The sequence below is a fragment of the Alosa sapidissima genome, chromosome 24 (genome assembly GCF_018492685.1).
Source record: "Alosa sapidissima isolate fAloSap1 chromosome 24, fAloSap1.pri, whole genome shotgun sequence".
Taxonomy (NCBI): Eukaryota; Metazoa; Chordata; class Actinopteri; order Clupeiformes; family Clupeidae; genus Alosa; species Alosa sapidissima.
The window spans coordinates 10,870,937-10,888,537 of record NC_055980.1 but is presented as its reverse complement, the minus strand read 5'-3'; the positions used below and the strand labels follow the sequence as shown (position 1 = coordinate 10,888,537).

The following is a 17,601-nucleotide window of genomic DNA, read 5'->3' as shown; positions in this document are numbered from 1 at the left end:
ACTAGGAGTCAGGCATGAATAATGTCGAAGAGACAGCCTGCACTGGAAGAAGGGAGGGGGAAAAAGAGGTGAAAAAAAGAACCAAAGAAGGAAAAAATAAAAAAAGGAGTGGGAAAGAAACCAAACGGACACCCAGAAACATGGAAAATCCCTGGTTCCCATGCCAAGACTCCAGTGCCGAGCAAACACAGCCCGGCTGGGACCGAACGCCTGGAGGGTTAGCGGGAGGCTAGCGGCTGATAACGCTAATCAGTTGTATGTATCCTGCTAGAAGGGCAGCCGTGCATGTGGCCATATGAACAAACCCCTACTGCAGACAGCCCCTAACGAATGCATTTCAAATGGAGTTTCCAGAGAATTTCCTCATGGACGGGCCCAACGCTCCTAACATGCTTCCTCTGACTGGCTTTTAGCACTGTGCAAACATTCCTTCGACCTCATTCACATCTCCATTTGTTTATTTATCAGAAGGTTTTGGCAGGGGCGGTATGTATGCTATCGCTTTATCTTCTTCACAGGAACATTATTAGCAACTTGTGTACAGTATGTTAGCCAACTGCCTACTCTCTCATCTGTGGGATTGCTCTACAGGGCTACAGATGAATGAAAATAAATTCAAAGCAAGAAGTCAATCAATGTATTCCCATAACAGATATTGCTATATTATTAATATTAAGCATATGTCACACATTATATTGTCAGCATATGGAGTACACATTGTTAATACACATACCATACCTAATGGTTGTAATGCAGTAAAATGTGGGGCTTTTAATGTAAGTGATACAATTCTAATGAAGATTAAATTGCACTAGAGTACTGACACATTACTTATGTGCATATATGGAAAATAACAGCTGGTGAGTGGACTGGTGTTAATGCTTTTGACCTTGGATCGGTCGAGTACTTGATGGCTTGGTGTTTCTAATCATGCAAGTGAATGTGTAGCCAACTATAAATTCACCTCATCCTGATATCTCTTAGGATCACTTCATAAAACACACAAAAAAACAGGCATGAATACATCAGTCAGATGGTAATAAGTGGTTCAAATGATAGTAATGCAGGCATCTTGCACTAATGGTGTGCTAGTAAATGTAATTATAGCAATATAGACGCTGAGCAGCACGGCTTTTTTTATCCCTCTGGTGGCAATTATAGTCAATAGATATGCCTATTACCTTTTCTGTGGTTAACTATTATGTGAAGGTAATAAAGTATGTGCGTACGAGAGTGTGTATTTAAGGCTCTATGCTTACTAGTGTTTGTGTGTGTGTGTGTGTGTGTGTGTGTGTGTGTGTTGTGTGTGTTTGTGTGTGTGTTTGTGTGTTTGTTTGTGTTTGTTTGTGTTTGTGTGTGTGTGTGTGTGTGTGTGTGTGTGTGTTTGTGTTTGTTTGTGTTTGTGTGTGTTTGTGTGTGTGTGTTTGTGTGTGTTTGTGTGTGTGTTTGTGTTTGTTTGTGTTTGTGTGTGTTTGTGTGTGTGTGCGTGTGTGTGTGTGTGTGTGTGTTTGTGTTTGTGTGTGTGTGTGTGTGTGTGTGTGTGTGTGTGTGTGTGTGTGTGTGTGTGTGTGTGTGCGTGTGTGTGCGCGCGTGAGTGAGTGAGTGTCTACGCAGTGCATGCATGTCAGCATGTGAGCAGCAGCTCGTGCTGCAGGCCCCGCAACACCCTAGCTAACTGGCACGGCTATCTTTAGCTCAGCTCTATTTCAGGGTAGGAGGGCTGCAGCGGTATGACGCTGCACAAACCTCCTGCACGCACACTCTCCTCACACTCCACTCGCTCTTTTGTTTGCCACTCTTCCTGGGCAGGAACCCTCTGAAGACCCTCAAAATTTGCCCTGGCAGTCGTTCCAGTGAAGAGCACCAATCGGTTTCTGGCCCAGCCTGCAGGGGTTTCCCCCTCCATGGAGCCCCTCCTCGCCAGCTGCCCGGGACCCAGGGCTGACACCGTGCCCCACTTTGGAGCCTCGGGACTGGGGGGAGGGCGAAGAGCTGGTGGGGCTCTTGAGGGTACGTGTGGAGGGCTGTGTTTTCACCGTAGAGCGAACCCTGCTCGCAGGTAGCTGTGCGTACTTCCGCGGACTGTTCCGCTCGGGAATGCGCGACAGCCACACGGACGAGCTTTACCTGCAAGGTGGGCTGCATCCAGGGGGGTTCCTTGTGGCTCTGGCCGTGGTGAGAGGGGAGCGGCCCCCCATCCCGGATGCTGATCGGCTCCTGGAGGCTGTGGAGTGTGCCGCGTTCCTCCAGGTGGAGGCGCTAGAGAGTCACCTGGCTGACATTTTGGACACTGATAACTGCTTGCTGCTGTGCCAAGCGGCAGCGACCTACGGCTTACACAAGCTGTTTGCGAGCGCCGCCACTTTCATTCGCGATTCCTACCGCGACCTGAAGTGGGCGGCAGAAGAGTCCCTGCACCCAGACATACTCAGCTACATTGAGTCGCTCACGCCAGCCTCCTTCATAGCCTTGGGCACTCACACGCCTTCCATGGAGATGCTCCATGACTCTTACCGAACTGTGTGCCACCTGGACGAGGAGCAAGGCGCCTGGAAGTTCCTGACTGACCTGCCGGTGATCGCCAGCACCTCCATGGCCGGCGTGGCCGTGCTGGACGGACGACTGTACGTGATCGGGGGTGTGGTGGGGGTCAGCAAAGTGTCAGTGGACGCTGGCTTCTGCTACGACCCGCTAACAAACTCCTGGACTGACATACCTGGTCCCGCTCAATCTCGCTACGACTTCACACTCCTCGGCCTGGAGGGTAAGTTGTATGCGATAGGAGGTGAGCACGCCAGGCAGATCATGTCATCTGCCGAGACCTTCGATGTGGCCTCGGGGACATGGTCTTTCATAAAGCACACCCCGAGACCCATAGCAGGAGCCGCGGGGGCCGTATGCAGGCGTAGGATCTTCGTTTGCTTCTGGAAGCCTCCTGACATCTCCGACATCTACGAGTACGTGCCCGCCGAGGACAAATGGACGCTTGTCACCACGATGGTGCATCACCAAAGCTACGGCCACTGCATGGTCGCGCACAGGGACAACCTGTACGTCATGCGCAACGGGCACGGCGACGACTTTCTGCGCTGTCTTATCGACTGCTACAACATCACCACGGGCCAGTGGAGCACTCTGCCGGGACACTACATGAACAGCAAGGGGGCGCTGTTCTCCGCGGTGGTCAGGGGAGACTCGGCCTTCACGGTCAACCGAGCTGCCACCGTCGAGTTTAACGTTAGCACGCAGGGGTGGAGGCAACAAAGACAGATGACCGGTTTCCCTAAGAGTGGATCGCTATGGACCTGTCTACTCCGGCTATCCAGAAAGGGATTACCAGGGGAGCTTCCGAAGCCAGGGAACGTGGAGGGAAACGATGAACGAGAAGCAAAAGAGAATGGTCTTGAAGAGCGTTAGCGGATCCTTATCTTATTAAAAAACAAACCATTCTTTTGTCTGACAGGATGTGGAGGCGATCGGAAATTCAATACGATTTTGTAAAGCAACCATTTTGATGAATAAACATATTTCTATGTGTTTTTGCAAGCCCTGTCTGAGTGACTCAGAGTTTCTCTGGCTCTGACTCAAGAATATCATTCCTGCACATCAACGCTGGCCATAACGACAAAACTGTACACAGACACACATTACAACATTGAAAACAAGTACTACTGTTGCTTTGGATAAAATAAATCAAGGAGTATCCTTTATGGAGTTAAAGAGACTTTTGAGTTTTTGTAGCAAATTAGCATGCTCACTAGCTGACAGCTAACAAACACCAGCACAGATTTCACAGATAAACCCTTAAATAGCTTGGTAACTAACTTATTCTGGTGATACATTCGACAACGTTCTGCTGTAAAGGCTGTTTTTTTTTTAGATTCAGGTTTCTAACCTGAAGCACAAAACTGCACAGTGAATATCAAGGTGGTTAGAGGGAACAACAGGTGTGCTTATCTCATCTTCACATGACTAACTACTATCATCATTATAACCGCTGTGCAGCAAAGCATATAGGTTTAGTCAGAGTTTTTTTTTTCTTCCGAATTTTTATTTTAATTTTTTTTGCTGGTGTGTTGGGGTCCTGGCCACCCTGTCGGGACTTATTTTCTGATAATGACCGGCGTTCTATACATTATCCCTTACTTAATATATTTCTAGTGACTGTACACTACACACACACACACACTCATAAAAACACACACATAAAGATGCAGACACAAACACACATAAAGACATACTCACACAAATACACACACAGTAGACATGTACAGTAGGCATACGTACACAGCAGGGATGGAAATTAGCACCTGCCACCAGCCAAACTACACTACCTCTGCCCAGTTCTATTACAACAATCAATTCATTAATATAATATAGATCATAATTAATGTAGGAGTAATGCTTTACAAACAAGGAACATAGCATTTAATAATAGTTTACAAATGTGTAATAAATGCTTAACAGTGTGTAGTTGAAGAAAACAGAAACTTTTGCATGGTTGTAGGTGCTTGTAACTGGGCAGAAGTAGTGTAGTGGATAAGGAGCTGGGCTAGCATATATACAGCAGCCTGAAAAGGGGGTTCAATTCCCAGCTTTCACTGTTATCCTATTGGCCTTTAATTTAATTGATATGTGTAAGTCGCTTTGGATAAAATTGTCTGCTAAATGAATAAATGCAAATGTATCCTTTATAACCCATTTGAAAATGTGTTGCAAGGGATAAAAAGATGAGCTCACAAAACAGCATTAACTAACCACTTGTAACTCCTGAGTTAATCATGAATTATAGTATTAGGAAGTGGTTTATAAAAAATGTATCCACATCCTAACTAATCATTGCAATGCATATGTATGTAACAAGTGTTAAATAATGGAAATATTACGTCATCAACAAATTATTATTGCATCATTTTTAAGTAGTACCATTTATAACCTTGTGTATAAAAGCTTAAGAAATAATGGCTGAGCAATACTTTACAAATTATGAACAAGCCATTTATTAATAGTTTACAAATGCTTAATAAATTATCAATTGTGTGTAGTTATTATAGTGTTACCAATAAATGTTAAATGTTAAATATAGCCTAGATATCTGTAAATATTAAAATCAAATGATGTAGGCTACACAGTATAGCTAGATCAAGTTGGATATCTCCAGAACTCAAGCCAAAGGATTGTCTTAAAGGAAAAATTTAGCATATTTTTATCGTATCGCAAATATGGCAATAACCGTGATCATTTAGGTTACTATAATCATGATATCACATTTTCATACCGTATCTCTAGTGGCTGGTTGATTTTGGAATCCATCAGCCACAGTGGCAGGTGGACAAAATATTTAATTTCCATCCCTGCTATACACACACGCACATGCACACACACAGGCACACACACACAGACTCACACGCATACACACACACAGGCACGCACACAAGCACACGCACACACACACACACACACATAAACACAAACATGTAGTTCACGCATGCATGCTCAAGGTGTATTTCCTGTATGTGTGCATGGGAGTGTCTGGTCCAGTTCTGAGACCTCTGGCCACTCACCCTGACTGTTCTATCTTTAGCTCACCTTTACTGCCAAGGGACCTGGCTATGTGACGCTGTACATACAAACATTTGGTACAACCACACACACTGAGCACCGTTTTATTTACTTTCCCACTACGAACTCTCTAAAGACCTTCAAAATTTGTCCTGGAGTTGATCCAGTGAAGCGCGTCAATCGGCTTACTGGCACAGCCTGCAGGGGTTTCCCCCTCCATGGAGCCCCTCCTTGCCTGCTGCCCGGGACCGGGGGCTGACACCGTGCCCCACTTTGGAGCCTCGGGACTGGGGGAGGGCGAAGAGCTGGTGGGGCTCTTGAGGGTACATGTGGAGGGCTGTGTTTTCACAGTGGACCGGGCTCTGCTAGCAGGTAGCTGTGCGTACTTCCGCGGACTGTTCCGCTCGGGAATGCGGGACAGCCACACGGACGAGCTTTACCTGCAAGGTGGGCTGCATCCAGGGGGGTTCCTTGTGGCTCTGGCCGTGGTGAGAGGGGAGCGGCCCCCCATCCCGGATGCTGATCGGCTCCTGGAGGCTGTGGAGTGTGCCGCGTTCCTCCAGGTGGAGGCGCTAGAAAGTCACCTGGCTGACATTTTGGACACTGATAACTGCTTGCTGCTGTGCCAAGCGGCAGCGACCTACGGCTTACACAAGCTGTTTGCGAGCGCCGCCACTTTCATTCGCGATTCCTACCGCGACCTGAAGTGGGCGGCAGAAAAGTCCCTGCACCCAGACATACTCAGCTACATTGAGTCGCTCACGCCAGCCTCCTTCATAGCCTTGGGCACTCACACGCCTTCCATGGAGATGCTGCATGACTCTTACCGAACTGTGTGCCACCTGGACGAGGAGCAAGGCGTCTGGAAGTTCCTGACCGACCTGCCGGTGATCGCCAGCACCTCCATGGCTGGTGTGGCCGCGCTGGACGGACGACTGTACGTGATCGGGGGTGTGGTGGGGGTCAACAAGGTGACAGTGGATTGTGGCTTCTGCTATGACCCGCTAACAAACTCCTGGTGCGAAATACCAGGCCCAGCTCAATCTCGCTACGACTTCACACTCCTCGGCCTGGAGGGTAAGTTGTATGCAGTGGGAGGTGAACACGCCAGGCAGACCATGTCATCTGCCGAGATCTTCGATGTGGCTACAGGTTCCTGGTCTTTCATAAAGCACGCCCCAAGACGCATTGCAGGGGCAGCAGGAACCGTCTGCTGGCGTAGGATATTTGTATGCTTCTGGAAGCCTCCAGATATCACTGACATCTACGAATATGTCACGGCCAAGGACGAGTGGACGCTCCTCACCACCCTGGTGCGTCCACAAAGCTACGGACACTACATGGTGGCGCACAGAGACAACTTGTACGTCATGCGCAACGGGCCATGTGACGACTTCCTACACTGTCTGATCGAATGCTATAACATTACAACCGGTCAGTGGAGCTCCCTGCCCGGTCAGTACATAAACAGCAAAGGGATGCTCTTCACCGCAGTCATCAGAGGAGACTCTGCGCTAACTGTGCAGCGATCGGTCACCATGGAGTTCAGCGTCAGCAGCAGAGGCTGGAGGAGCCGCAGGGAGATGACCGGCTTCCCCAAGAGCGGATCTCTATGGACCTGTCTGCTCAGACTGCCCAGGAAAGGGTCAACACAGAGACCTGAGAGCTTGAACAGTGTGGAGGACAACGATGGGGAAGCTGCAGTGGAGGATGACCTTGAAGATCATGAATAGACATTTCTTTGAGATTACAAAGAGTGTGGTATGCTTTGTTTCTGTGTTGTTTGTCTGTTTTGTCTGACATCAGAAAAAAAGTCCTTTGTTCAGTTCAACATGATTTGGAATCCAGTACTTAGACCAATAAACACATTACATTCTTTTGTGAGAGTTTCAGCAACTGAAAGATTATTTGGCACCTATGCACTGAATTCTTTTTCTCCCTCTCTCTCTCTCTCTCTCTCTCTCTTTCTTTCTCTCTCTCTCTCACACACACACACACACACACACACACACACACACACACACACACACACACACAGCACATACTGTTCATCTGTGCTGTGCACTCACAAATACAAACATCCCCACCACAAACACACACATCCAGACTTTGCACAATGACAAGTGAGAAGCCATACATGTCACATACTGTACGTGCACAAACACACACACACACACACGCACACACGCACACACGAACACACACTTCCAGCAGCAGTTTCTGCAGCCGGCTCTCACACACCTCCCAAACCGCTGGAGCAGCTGCTCTTGATCAGGAGCAGAGCCTCAGCGGACCCCTCCCCACCACCCCCCCCCCACCCCCCTCCCTCCTGTGGACCGGCTGCAGAGTTCAAAGCCGTCTCCGAGGGGACGAATTAAGCGCAGACCCCCACCTGCTGGCCTGTCTGACTGCCTGCTGACCGCCCTCCCCTCACCTTGGGCCATGTCAGGAGCCTGACACTAGTCTCGCTTGTTCTCTCTTTCTCCATCTTACCTCTCCTCAGCCATTCGCATTCACTTTCTCTTCTCTCTCTCTCTCTCCCTCTCTCTCTCTCTCTCTCTCCATGTCTCTTCAACACTTTCCTTCCATCTCTCTCGCTTCACTCTGAGAGAAAACCCATCATCAACTCCCTGCGCTTCTTCCATTAACTCTCCACTCCCCTCCCCCTCGCCACACACACACACCTCTCCCTCCTTTCTCTCTCTTTCTTCTCCTCTCTTTTATCACGCTGGAGAGGAGGATTAATACCCTGCCTTCCGCTGCTGATTGCTGTGCATTGCTCTGCATATTAAAGGGCTGGGATTTACAAGCTGTCAGCAGCCCTCGCTAACCTGCGGATGGGAGAATGTTCGTGGTGATTTGCAGTGTGGTCCATAAAAGTAATAACAACCTAAAGGACGGAGGATGGGGGGGGTGTGTGTGAGTGTGTGTTTCAATCCAGCGTGAGAACCAGATAAGGGGAGCAGTTATAGATGACAAACTTGTGGCCACACGAGGAAGGTTTACAAACCACTAATCGAGATAGATGCTAATAGCGTACCGCTATGCTAATAGGATACTACATTCACCACCAGCCCCTTGTGGTACTACTGGTTGAATGCCTTCAGGTAAGGTATTTGTGAGTGTGTGTTTGTGATGAATGAAAGTGGTGACCTAGTTCAGACAGATGTGCGTTGGAGAAGCTCAGGACGTGTGCTGTGGGCTCCATGGATCCTAGTCCCCCACCAAATCCCCCTCCCTAAAAAATATTTGGCGCGTGTCGGATGACAACATCAGCAGAATACTGCACTGTAGGGAAGACGACTCCAAAAAACACGCCAGCAGAGAAGGACAAAATCCGTTTGGAGACTTTTCTCTTCCCCCTTTCTCCCATGATCCTGCCAAACCCGCTACAAACCGAAGAGAACTTGCAGGTCTTCGACACGTCAGCACTTTTTCCAGCACTTTTAGAAATAAAGTCCAACACAAACACCAAAATTGGTTTGACATTAGCATTACTTGTGAATCTTTACAATATAGCCCTATGAAACCCCTTCCAGATGCATGCACCAGTTCATCACCCACCCTTCAACAGCATCAACGATGCAGGTGTTGGACTTTTAGTGTTCCATTTTAGTGTTCCAAAAAAAAGGTTCCAAAAAAAATCGAAGAACCACAGCTGTAGAGAATTTCAATGCGCAACAGGTGTGCACTGACACCAGCGAGTGGAGTCAAGGTGATATATTGATGATGTATTGATCATGTGATAGTGATATGTTGGCGACTTGATAGGGATGTGTTAGTGATGATGGCAGTGGTGATCATGTGACTGGACGGTGGGAACTCACCGATCGAGGCGGAGGCAACTCTGGAAGACTCTTCTGAGGGCCTGGAGCATACTTCCCATTGGCCTCTGTCTCAACTCTGTGGTCTGCGGGAGAGAGAAAAAGAGAGAGAGAGAGAGAGAGAGAGAGAGAGACAGAGAGAAAGAGAGAGGGAGAGAGAGAGAGAGAGAGACAAAGAGAAAGAGAGAGGGAGAGAGAGAGAGAGAAAGCGAAAGAGAGAGAGAGAGAGAGAGAGAGAGAGAGAGAGAGAGAGAGAGAGAGAGAGAGAGAGAGAAAGAGAGGGAGAGAGAGGTCAGTCTCAGTAATGTCTTGTCATGACATTGCTTGCTCATTAGTCTGACTCATGGGTTGAACTCCAAACACAGGATACAGTTCACATCCTACACTGAAGCACTACAGAGGGGAATCATGGGAATGTAAGCACTGCAAACGAGTCGAATGTTTACATCTTTTGCATTAGCTGCCTGCAGGCTGTTTATAGGCTAGCGGGTCTAGGTCTGTTTGTGTCTGCTCCTGTTGAAACCCATAGAGGAGGAGAGGGCTTTTTTTCTGAATGGCTCGAGGCCATGTTGCAACTGCTCTCCTCAGGCATTCCATTGACTTCCTCTCTAAAGGATCCCATCTGCCGTGCTGCAGGAGAGAGTGCACTGTGTGTGTGTGTGTGTGTGTGTGTGTGTGTGTGTGTGTGTGTGTGTGTGTGTGTGTGCGTGCGGGGGTAAGATGGTGCTTTTGAAAGAGGGCGAACCCCATTAGAAAAGTCGTGACACAAAGATGTGTGTTTGGTCACTTGGTTACAGTAGCGTCACTGTGTGTGTGTGTGTGTGTGTGTGTGTGTGTGTGTGTGTGTGTGTGTGGTGTGTGTGTGTGTGTGTGTGTACCTGTGAGTGACCGTTTGCACATGTTTTTCAGAATTTAAGGTTAGCCTATTTTTTACTCTTCTCACAGCCCCCCCCTCTCTCTGTGTGTGTGTGCATGTGTGTGTGTGTGTGTGTGTGTGTATATATTCCTATGTCTGCAATTGGACCCTACACTCTTCTGTCCAAACTGCTGCATTTAGTCATAATAGTTTTCATTACGGTTCCCAGCTCCAACGAAAATGTTTACCCAGGTCTTGTCTATCAGCCATTTGGCACAGTCACTCCTAAACTGTATTTAATTCCTCAAATTGCTTTAACGACTTTGGTAATGGTGTGTGGTTTGAGAAGAATAAACGTCTATCTCTTCCTAATTCCATTGCCCATCAGAAGATTTAAAAACGATCAGATAACTTTTACTTTACTTTTAGAATGACTGTGCACCGGGTTGGCTGGGATGTCGGGGGCTTGGGTGGGAGGACATGACTAACAGTTCAGATAAACCTGCAGGTGTTCCCTCCTGTTGCCCCAACACATGAAAACAAACATGGCTCACCCACGACACAGGGGAGAAGAAAGCGAAGAGAGAAAGGAGAAGAAACGGACGACAACTGAGAGAAATGAGAGCAAAGCTGTGTTCCCGAAAAGGCCGAGCAATGACTTGGCTCGTTAATCTGGACTGATCAAAGAGATTGTCCTCCCTGCGACCGTCTTTGCAGATCAGGGCTGGGTTTTTTTTTTGTTTTGTTGCGGATGAGTGTTAAGCCATCTCTCTCTCTCTCCCTCTCTCTCTGTCTGTCTGTCTCTCTCCCTCTCTCTCTCTCTCTTTCATGGGCCTCCATTCCTCATGATGGACTCTCAACTCTAAACACAACAGCTTGGCCTCATATGGAGGTCTGGTGAACTTGGGGGGGGACGCAAAAGGGAGGCTAGTGAGACAGCAGACAGGAAATGGGGAGGGGTGGTGTAATGGTGGTGGTGGTGGTGGGGGGGGGGGGGGGGTGAAGGGGTAGGTTTAAGGGGACCGTGTGGAGGAAGCTGTAAAGGGTGGGTTCAACATTTTGGTCACCACGTTGAAAATAACACTGGCACTTCCGACAGCGAGTGAATATAACAAGAAAATATATATAAGAAGAATGAGAAAGATAGTAAGAAAAGTGGGAGGATGCACCATGTTTGCTAAGGGCAACAGACAGAGCCCTCTTGAAAGGCACAGGACACAGTTTCTCCAGAAGACTCTAGAAAGTTGATATTTGAGTTGATGGGGACATTTGCCATTCTCACCTCGGTCTGTTGGGCCTTTACTGTTGCCAACGATGACTTTATTCATGTAAATGTACTCCTCATCCCCACCTGTCAGAAACACACAAACAAAAACAAAGACATTTTAAATGGGCAAGAAACTCTGCTGTCCTTACCTTAAGCAATCAGTATGCATTTGGAGCACGCTAAGATATGAAAAAAGTGATGATTTATCAACAATTCTGGATGTCTGCAATTTATTGGTCTCTACAGGTTTAACAGTAATTCTTCATAAACTGTCCTTCTAGGTGGCTTGACCCCTTCCTTCAGTGACCTCTGGTACACACGATGCCTCACGAGAGACTGACCGAGACTCTTTCAGGCAGCTATTGGCCACCAGTGACTTGCTGTGTGATCCACTCCGTTTTTTTCCCTGGAAAATATACTGTAGCTTCAAAGGGCCTCGCTCCGGAAACTTCTGACAAACTGTCATGGCCTCCAGAACCTAGCGCAGAGTTATGGCCGATGACATGACTTGCTTTTCACACGAGTTCTTTGTAGCAGTTGAACCTTCTTGTCTCCCCTCTCGTTCACTCAAACATGCACTCCCAGCTGAGATGGGGAAGGAACAGAAGTAGGTCTGTCTACTTTCTCTCTCTTTCCTCTCTCTCTCTCTCTGTCATACTTTACCTCCCCAAATCTCTCCTCTCTTTTTGTTTGTCTCTCTTGGCCTCTTGGCTCTAACTCCTGATGTTCTGGCCTTCCTCATGCAGTCTGCCTCTCTCAACCCTCAATACACATATTCTTCAACACCCGCCCCCCCCCCCCCCCCCTTTGCTTCACTCTCTCTCTTCTTCCTCTCTCTACCTCCTTGTCATTCATTCTCTCACTTCTTTTACTCAGTCATTTCCTCCCTCTCAGTCTTTCTATTCGCTCCATCATCTTTGACACCACCTCTCTCTCTCTCTCTCTCTCTCTCTCTTTCTCTCTCTTCTTAAGCCCTGAGTGCACCTCCCATGTCTTGCCTCTTCACCTTCAGATCAAAGGCTGTGCTGCAGCAGCTGAGTAGGGGGGGGGGGGGGGGGGGGGGCTAGGGGCCAGGTTCCTATCACAATTAAAGTCCTGCCACAGCCCTGAGCCTCAGGCTTTGGTCCTGATGCATGAGTGTGTGTGTGTGTGTGTGTGTGTGTGTGTGTGTGTGTGTGTGTGTGTGTGTGTGTGTGTGTGTGTGTGTGTGTGTGTGTGTGAGAGTTTTTATTGCTTGTTCTGCAACAGCATGGCTACAGTGCCTCAATGTCAAAGCACAGCCTTGCGTTGTCTGCTTGCAGCTCCTCCGTTTCCCCCCACTCATCTCCCTCACAGGTATCCTTCTCAAACTAAATGTTCTTTATGCTAACTAACTCCTAGTCACAGCCGTAAGAAATAAAAAGGAAATCTAATTATATGAAAAAGCAATGGCCTTTTGTTTGGGTGGGGGGGGGGGGGCAACAGGTAAGGAAGTAGGTAGGCTATCCAGAAGTCACAGGCGAGTGCCTTTGATATGATTATGAGGGGAGAGACGGAGGAGTGCGAATGCGTTTTTCTGCTACAGTGAAAACAGATTGGGGGATTGGTGCGATGGAAATGAGGGCTATTTATAAGCCGCTACTCCAGAGGAAGTGAGTCTCCCTGGAGGATAAAAACAGCCTCGGAAAATGATACAGTTTGGAGCCAGGGGAGGAAGTCGACAGAGCCTGAGACCAGAACATGGAAGCCTATGTCTCGCTCGCTCTTGCTTTCACTCTATCGCCTGTTCACTTCTCAAAGAGAAACGAGAGAGAGAGAGGAGGAGAGAGAGAGAGAGAGAGAGAAAGGAGGAGAGAGAGAGAGAGAGAGAGTGAAAGGAGACAAAAGGGGTGGTATGTGACAGTGAAAACGCTGCAGAGCTTACATGATCATGAAGGGGATGAGAGAATGACTCGAATACTGCACAAAACTTTTGGAGAGAGAAAATGGAAGAATGAAATGAAAAACAAGACAAAAGCATGACAAATGAGAAGATGAGGACGACGCAGACAAGCAGAGAGCCAACAGCCCTGGCATCTCGGGGGTGCCCCCCAGGCACATACTAAACATGACACCAGTCGGGCAATTACTGAACTCCTCCAAAAGTTAATGTAGGAGTCAGTGTGTGTGTGTGTGTGTGTGTGTGTGTGTGCGTGTGTGTGTGTGTGTGTGTGTAACAAGGCTGAGAGGCAGATGGCTCATATGCAGGGGATGGAGAATGCTTTGCATGTGTGTGAGTGAGCATGTGTGTGTGTGTGTGTGTGTGTGTGTGTGTGTGTGTGCAACAGCAGCACAAGGATGAGAGGCAGATGGCTCATATGCAGGGAATGGAGAATGCTCTGGATGTGTAATGAGTGAGCATGTGTGTGTGTGTGTGTGTGTTTGCTTTTTTTGCACAAATGTATTTGTGTGTGTGTGTGTTTGTGTGTGTGAGTGTGGTGTGTGTGTGTTGTGTACATTCATGCTCACACGCACATGAGCCGTTTGACGTGTAGGACTGCAGCAGGTCTGTGAGGAGGCTCTTCTGAACCGTGGCGTTTCCACTCAACTTCTCCGCATCCAGCAGCTTCAAGAACCTCTGCAGCTCCTCCAGCAACCGCTCCAACACTGAGAAAACACACACACACACACACACACACACACACACACAAACATGTTATGGCGTGTTTCCCTTAAAGCACTGAAACGTTAGTCAGCACTAAGAGAAGATGAACTGAAACTGAAACTTTGCCAGCCCCAGCCCACACACAACATTAATAGATGGAGATTCACAGTTACAGATTCACAGTCATCAATGCACAGACTTTAGGGCAAATTCACAAGATATAATGCTACCAGAATTCCAGTCAGTGTCCTCATTCACAAACAACAACAAGTTGTTAATGGCATCCAAGAACAAATAGATAGATAGATAGATAGATAGATAGATAGATACTTTATTGATACCCAAGGGGAAATTCAAGAATAATCAAGAACAATCAGCATAATGTAAAACCCTATATTATATTAACCTCAAATTGCATTTCAACACTTCAGGCCTACAGTATTCCTTGTTTCCTTGCACCTGAGAGTTAATACGCTTGAGCAGAAATCTCAGTGAGAACCGATGCCCTTGCTACCTCAAAGACTCCGTGGGCCATAGACATGAAGTCCTTCTCACTCTCTGGTCTTGGCCTGGTAAGAATGGACCTGCCTTGTTCTGCGCAGTTAGAGCAATCAGACGGTCCGCAGGGATGACCTCACCCTCCCTTATGACATTAGCTCCCAGGCCGGTCAGTGTTCAAAAATACACATTCCACCGAGGGTCAAAGTCACATGCGCTCCTCCGTGCACGGACGAGACCTCGGCGCTCAAAATGAAGGCCTTTGAAAGGAGCCCTTATCGGAATCCGTGAGCAATCCGGAGGGATTTCAAGAGGAGCCGTGTTGGATTTCAGGATTTGAGAAGAATTCCGGAATACAAAACTGTTCTGTTGTGTGTCTTACATGTTACGGGCAGGAGTTTGCACATCATATCCTGTGCTAATGTTCTGGCGTTAACTCTGTCCTCTCCCCCCTTTTCTCTCTCTCTCTCTCTGTGCTTTCTTTCTCTGATTGTGTGTGTGACCTTTGCCTGAATTGGCATGTTTGCCTGTGTGTTTTTGTGTGTGTGTTTGTGTTTGTGTGTGTGTGTGTGTGCGTGTGTGTGTGAGAGTGCCTGTATACGAGGGAGAGTGAGTTTACTATCAGATAGGTTCTAGTGTGTCTGAACCAGAAGAGGAGGCGGCTAGAGGCAGGAAGGGTCAGGTTTGGTCCGAGGGTGGTGGGGGGGGTTCAGAGCAGCGTGAAGGGAGAGGAGGGGAGCAAAGGGGGGGCCCAGGAGTAGGGTTCGGGGTGAATGGGTGCGCTTTGTCCCTCTGCCCAAATGGGCGCTGCCCTGCCCACACGGCTCCTCCAGAAAAGCCGGAGGCCGTCCCTCTCTCTCGCCTGCGCCAGCCTGTCCGCCTGCCTGGAGATGTTGTGGGGTGCTCTTTGTGTGTCACCCCCCCTCCTTCCTCCACACACACACATACACACACACACACACACACACACACACACACACACACACACACATCACCCTCAACAAACCCCCCCCCCCCCCCACACACACACCCTCCTTCGATGGGACACAAAAACAAGAGCCTGCTCTTCGGTTCCTCACTGTGACAGGCTGTGAGGAGAGAGATTGAGGGAGACAGAGAGAGAAAGAGACAGAAAAACAGCAAGAGAGAGAGAGAGAGAGAAAGAGTGGGAGAGAGTGAGAAAACAGAAAAAGAGAAGGGAAGAAGGGGTGCAGACAACGAACCGCAGAGAAACTAGGCCAAATTCCCATGGGGTGTTCAGTCTCATTAAACAGCAGCTTGCACACAGCTGAATCCGTCAAACGTCAAGTCTATCAGAATCTGTGTCTCCGGCAGGAACTCGCCCAAAGATCGATTGCTTTTGCAGTAATCGTCAGCCATATTGAGAAGATAAAAAAAAAAAAACCTCCCTATCTGCCTGCACCATTAATTAGAGGTGCTATTGTACTGGTTAGTTGTTATGGGTCGTTTTCGCCTTCTGAAAAGTCAAGGCTTGGAAGACTCTTACTTCTGTAAATATTTATCCTCTGTTTTGATCCTCTGCTGTCAGGGGAAGCCAGAAGGACAGATGCGGAGAGTGAGAAAGAGAGGGAGAAGGGGAAACAGAGAGAGAGAGTGAAATTCACCAGAATTTCAGAGGAAGGTTACAGAGGGAGCTTAGGGGAAATCATAACATGAGAGGAAGAGGTGCAACAAGGGAGAAAGAGAGAGGGGGGATAGAGAAGGAGACTAGAGAGAAAAGACTTTATAAGCAGGACCACATCAAAGGCCTTCGGAAGCTGACCTCTGTGCAGTGGGGTTAGGTGCCCCCCCCCCCCCCCCACACACACACACAGAGAACCCTGAGGGTGGGACATCCTGACTATACTAGATGCATGGGTAAGAGTTTTACACACACACACACTTACACATACACACTTACACACATACAAACGTACACACGCACACACACGCACACACACACACACACACACACACACACACACACACACACACACACACACACACACAGGCCTGCGGGTGCGAGTGTGCTGGTTGCTGGAGACGAGGCCAGTGCCTTCGCGCCCCACTGTGAGCCTTCCATTACGGCAGCGCAGCGCCCTCACTGCTGAGTCAGCCAGTGCTGCCCAGATGGGGAGCCCTGCATCATCACTTCACATACACACTATACTAGAGGCCTGGGTGAGAGTTTTTACACACACACACACACACACACACACACATGCACACACACACACACATGCACACACACACACACACACACACACACACGCACGCTCTCACACTCAGATGAAGGCGTTTGTTACGTCAGAGTGAAAAAGTATCATGTTTTCCCTCTCTGCAAATAATTAGCGCTAGCTGGATGCTAACGGTTTCATGTTGTGCGGTTTCCTTTTAATGTGGGCCCGAGCATTTGCCAGTGTGCAAACAAACAAACGAGACGCTCAGCCTTTCCCCGCTCAGGGTTTCTCCCCGGTGCCTTCGTTTCTCAGCCCACTCAGCCAAGAATGTACCCCCCCCCCACACACACACACACACACACACTGCTGTGCCCCCCCCCACCCCCCCCCCTCCGTATTCTGCCCCCTCCTTCGTCCCAACAAACATCTCCCCCCTCGTGTGTTTTTGGAGATTGACTTAGATGCCCTTCTCGGGAGGGACCCTGGGAATGAGCCGTCAGCTGACTGGTGGTCTAGCGAGAGCTCCGGGGTTTCCACTGGTAACCACTTGGCCGGCAGCCCGACGCGGTTCCGCACGGTTCTCACACGGTTCTCTCACAGATGGCTACACCGCAGATCGGCAAAACATTATAGCCTTGCACCTCTCTAGGCTATAGAAGCACAAGCACCTTGACATTGCAAGTCTAGAGGTGTCAGAAACACACTGGCTGAATCCCAATGCCCCTCCTATAGGTCCAAGCCCTGAACCCTCAAAGACTTAACTGACATCCGTTGATAAGTGATGAGTTAGA

General features: G+C 48.5%; 3 protein-coding genes across 3 annotated transcripts in view; 2 read left to right on the top strand and 1 right to left on the bottom strand.

Annotated features, from left to right (window-relative positions):
• The window catches only part of afap1l2 (actin filament associated protein 1-like 2), a 49,684-nt gene that overhangs the window by 20,881 nt on the left and 11,202 nt on the right, over window positions 1–17,601 (bottom strand). Inside the window, exons 2-4 of the mRNA XM_042082931.1 lie at window positions 14,003–14,134; window positions 11,525–11,593; window positions 9,390–9,472 (exon numbers count right to left, since the gene is read on the bottom strand). Of these exons, the coding sequence (XP_041938865.1) occupies window positions 9,390–9,472; window positions 11,525–11,593; window positions 14,003–14,134 (284 nt within the window). The remainder of the gene's footprint in view (window positions 1–9,389; window positions 9,473–11,524; window positions 11,594–14,002; window positions 14,135–17,601) is intronic.
• On the top strand, window positions 141–3,720 carry LOC121700127 (kelch repeat and BTB domain-containing protein 13-like). The gene is made up of 2 exons (XM_042082885.1): window positions 141–217; window positions 1,860–3,720. The coding sequence occupies exons 1-2, from the start codon at window positions 141–143 to the stop codon at window positions 3,415–3,417; spliced, it is 1,635 nt and encodes a 544-aa protein (XP_041938819.1). The 3' UTR covers window positions 3,418–3,720.
• Window positions 5,502–7,478, top strand: LOC121700151 (kelch repeat and BTB domain-containing protein 13-like). The gene has a single exon (XM_042082932.1). The coding sequence runs from the start codon at window positions 5,781–5,783 to the stop codon at window positions 7,293–7,295; it is 1,515 nt and encodes a 504-aa protein (XP_041938866.1). The 5' UTR covers window positions 5,502–5,780; the 3' UTR covers window positions 7,296–7,478.

Coding starts and splice junctions, on each gene's coding strand:
- LOC121700127 (XM_042082885.1), top strand. CDS start 141: ATGGAAAATCCCTGGTTCCCATGCCAAGACTCCAGTGCCGAGCAAACA. Junction 218..1,859: donor TGGGACCGAACGCCTGGAGG/GTTAGCGGGAGG, acceptor GTTCCAGTGAAG/AGCACCAATCGGTTTCTGGC.
- LOC121700151 (XM_042082932.1), top strand. CDS start 5,781: ATGGAGCCCCTCCTTGCCTGCTGCCCGGGACCGGGGGCTGACACCGTG.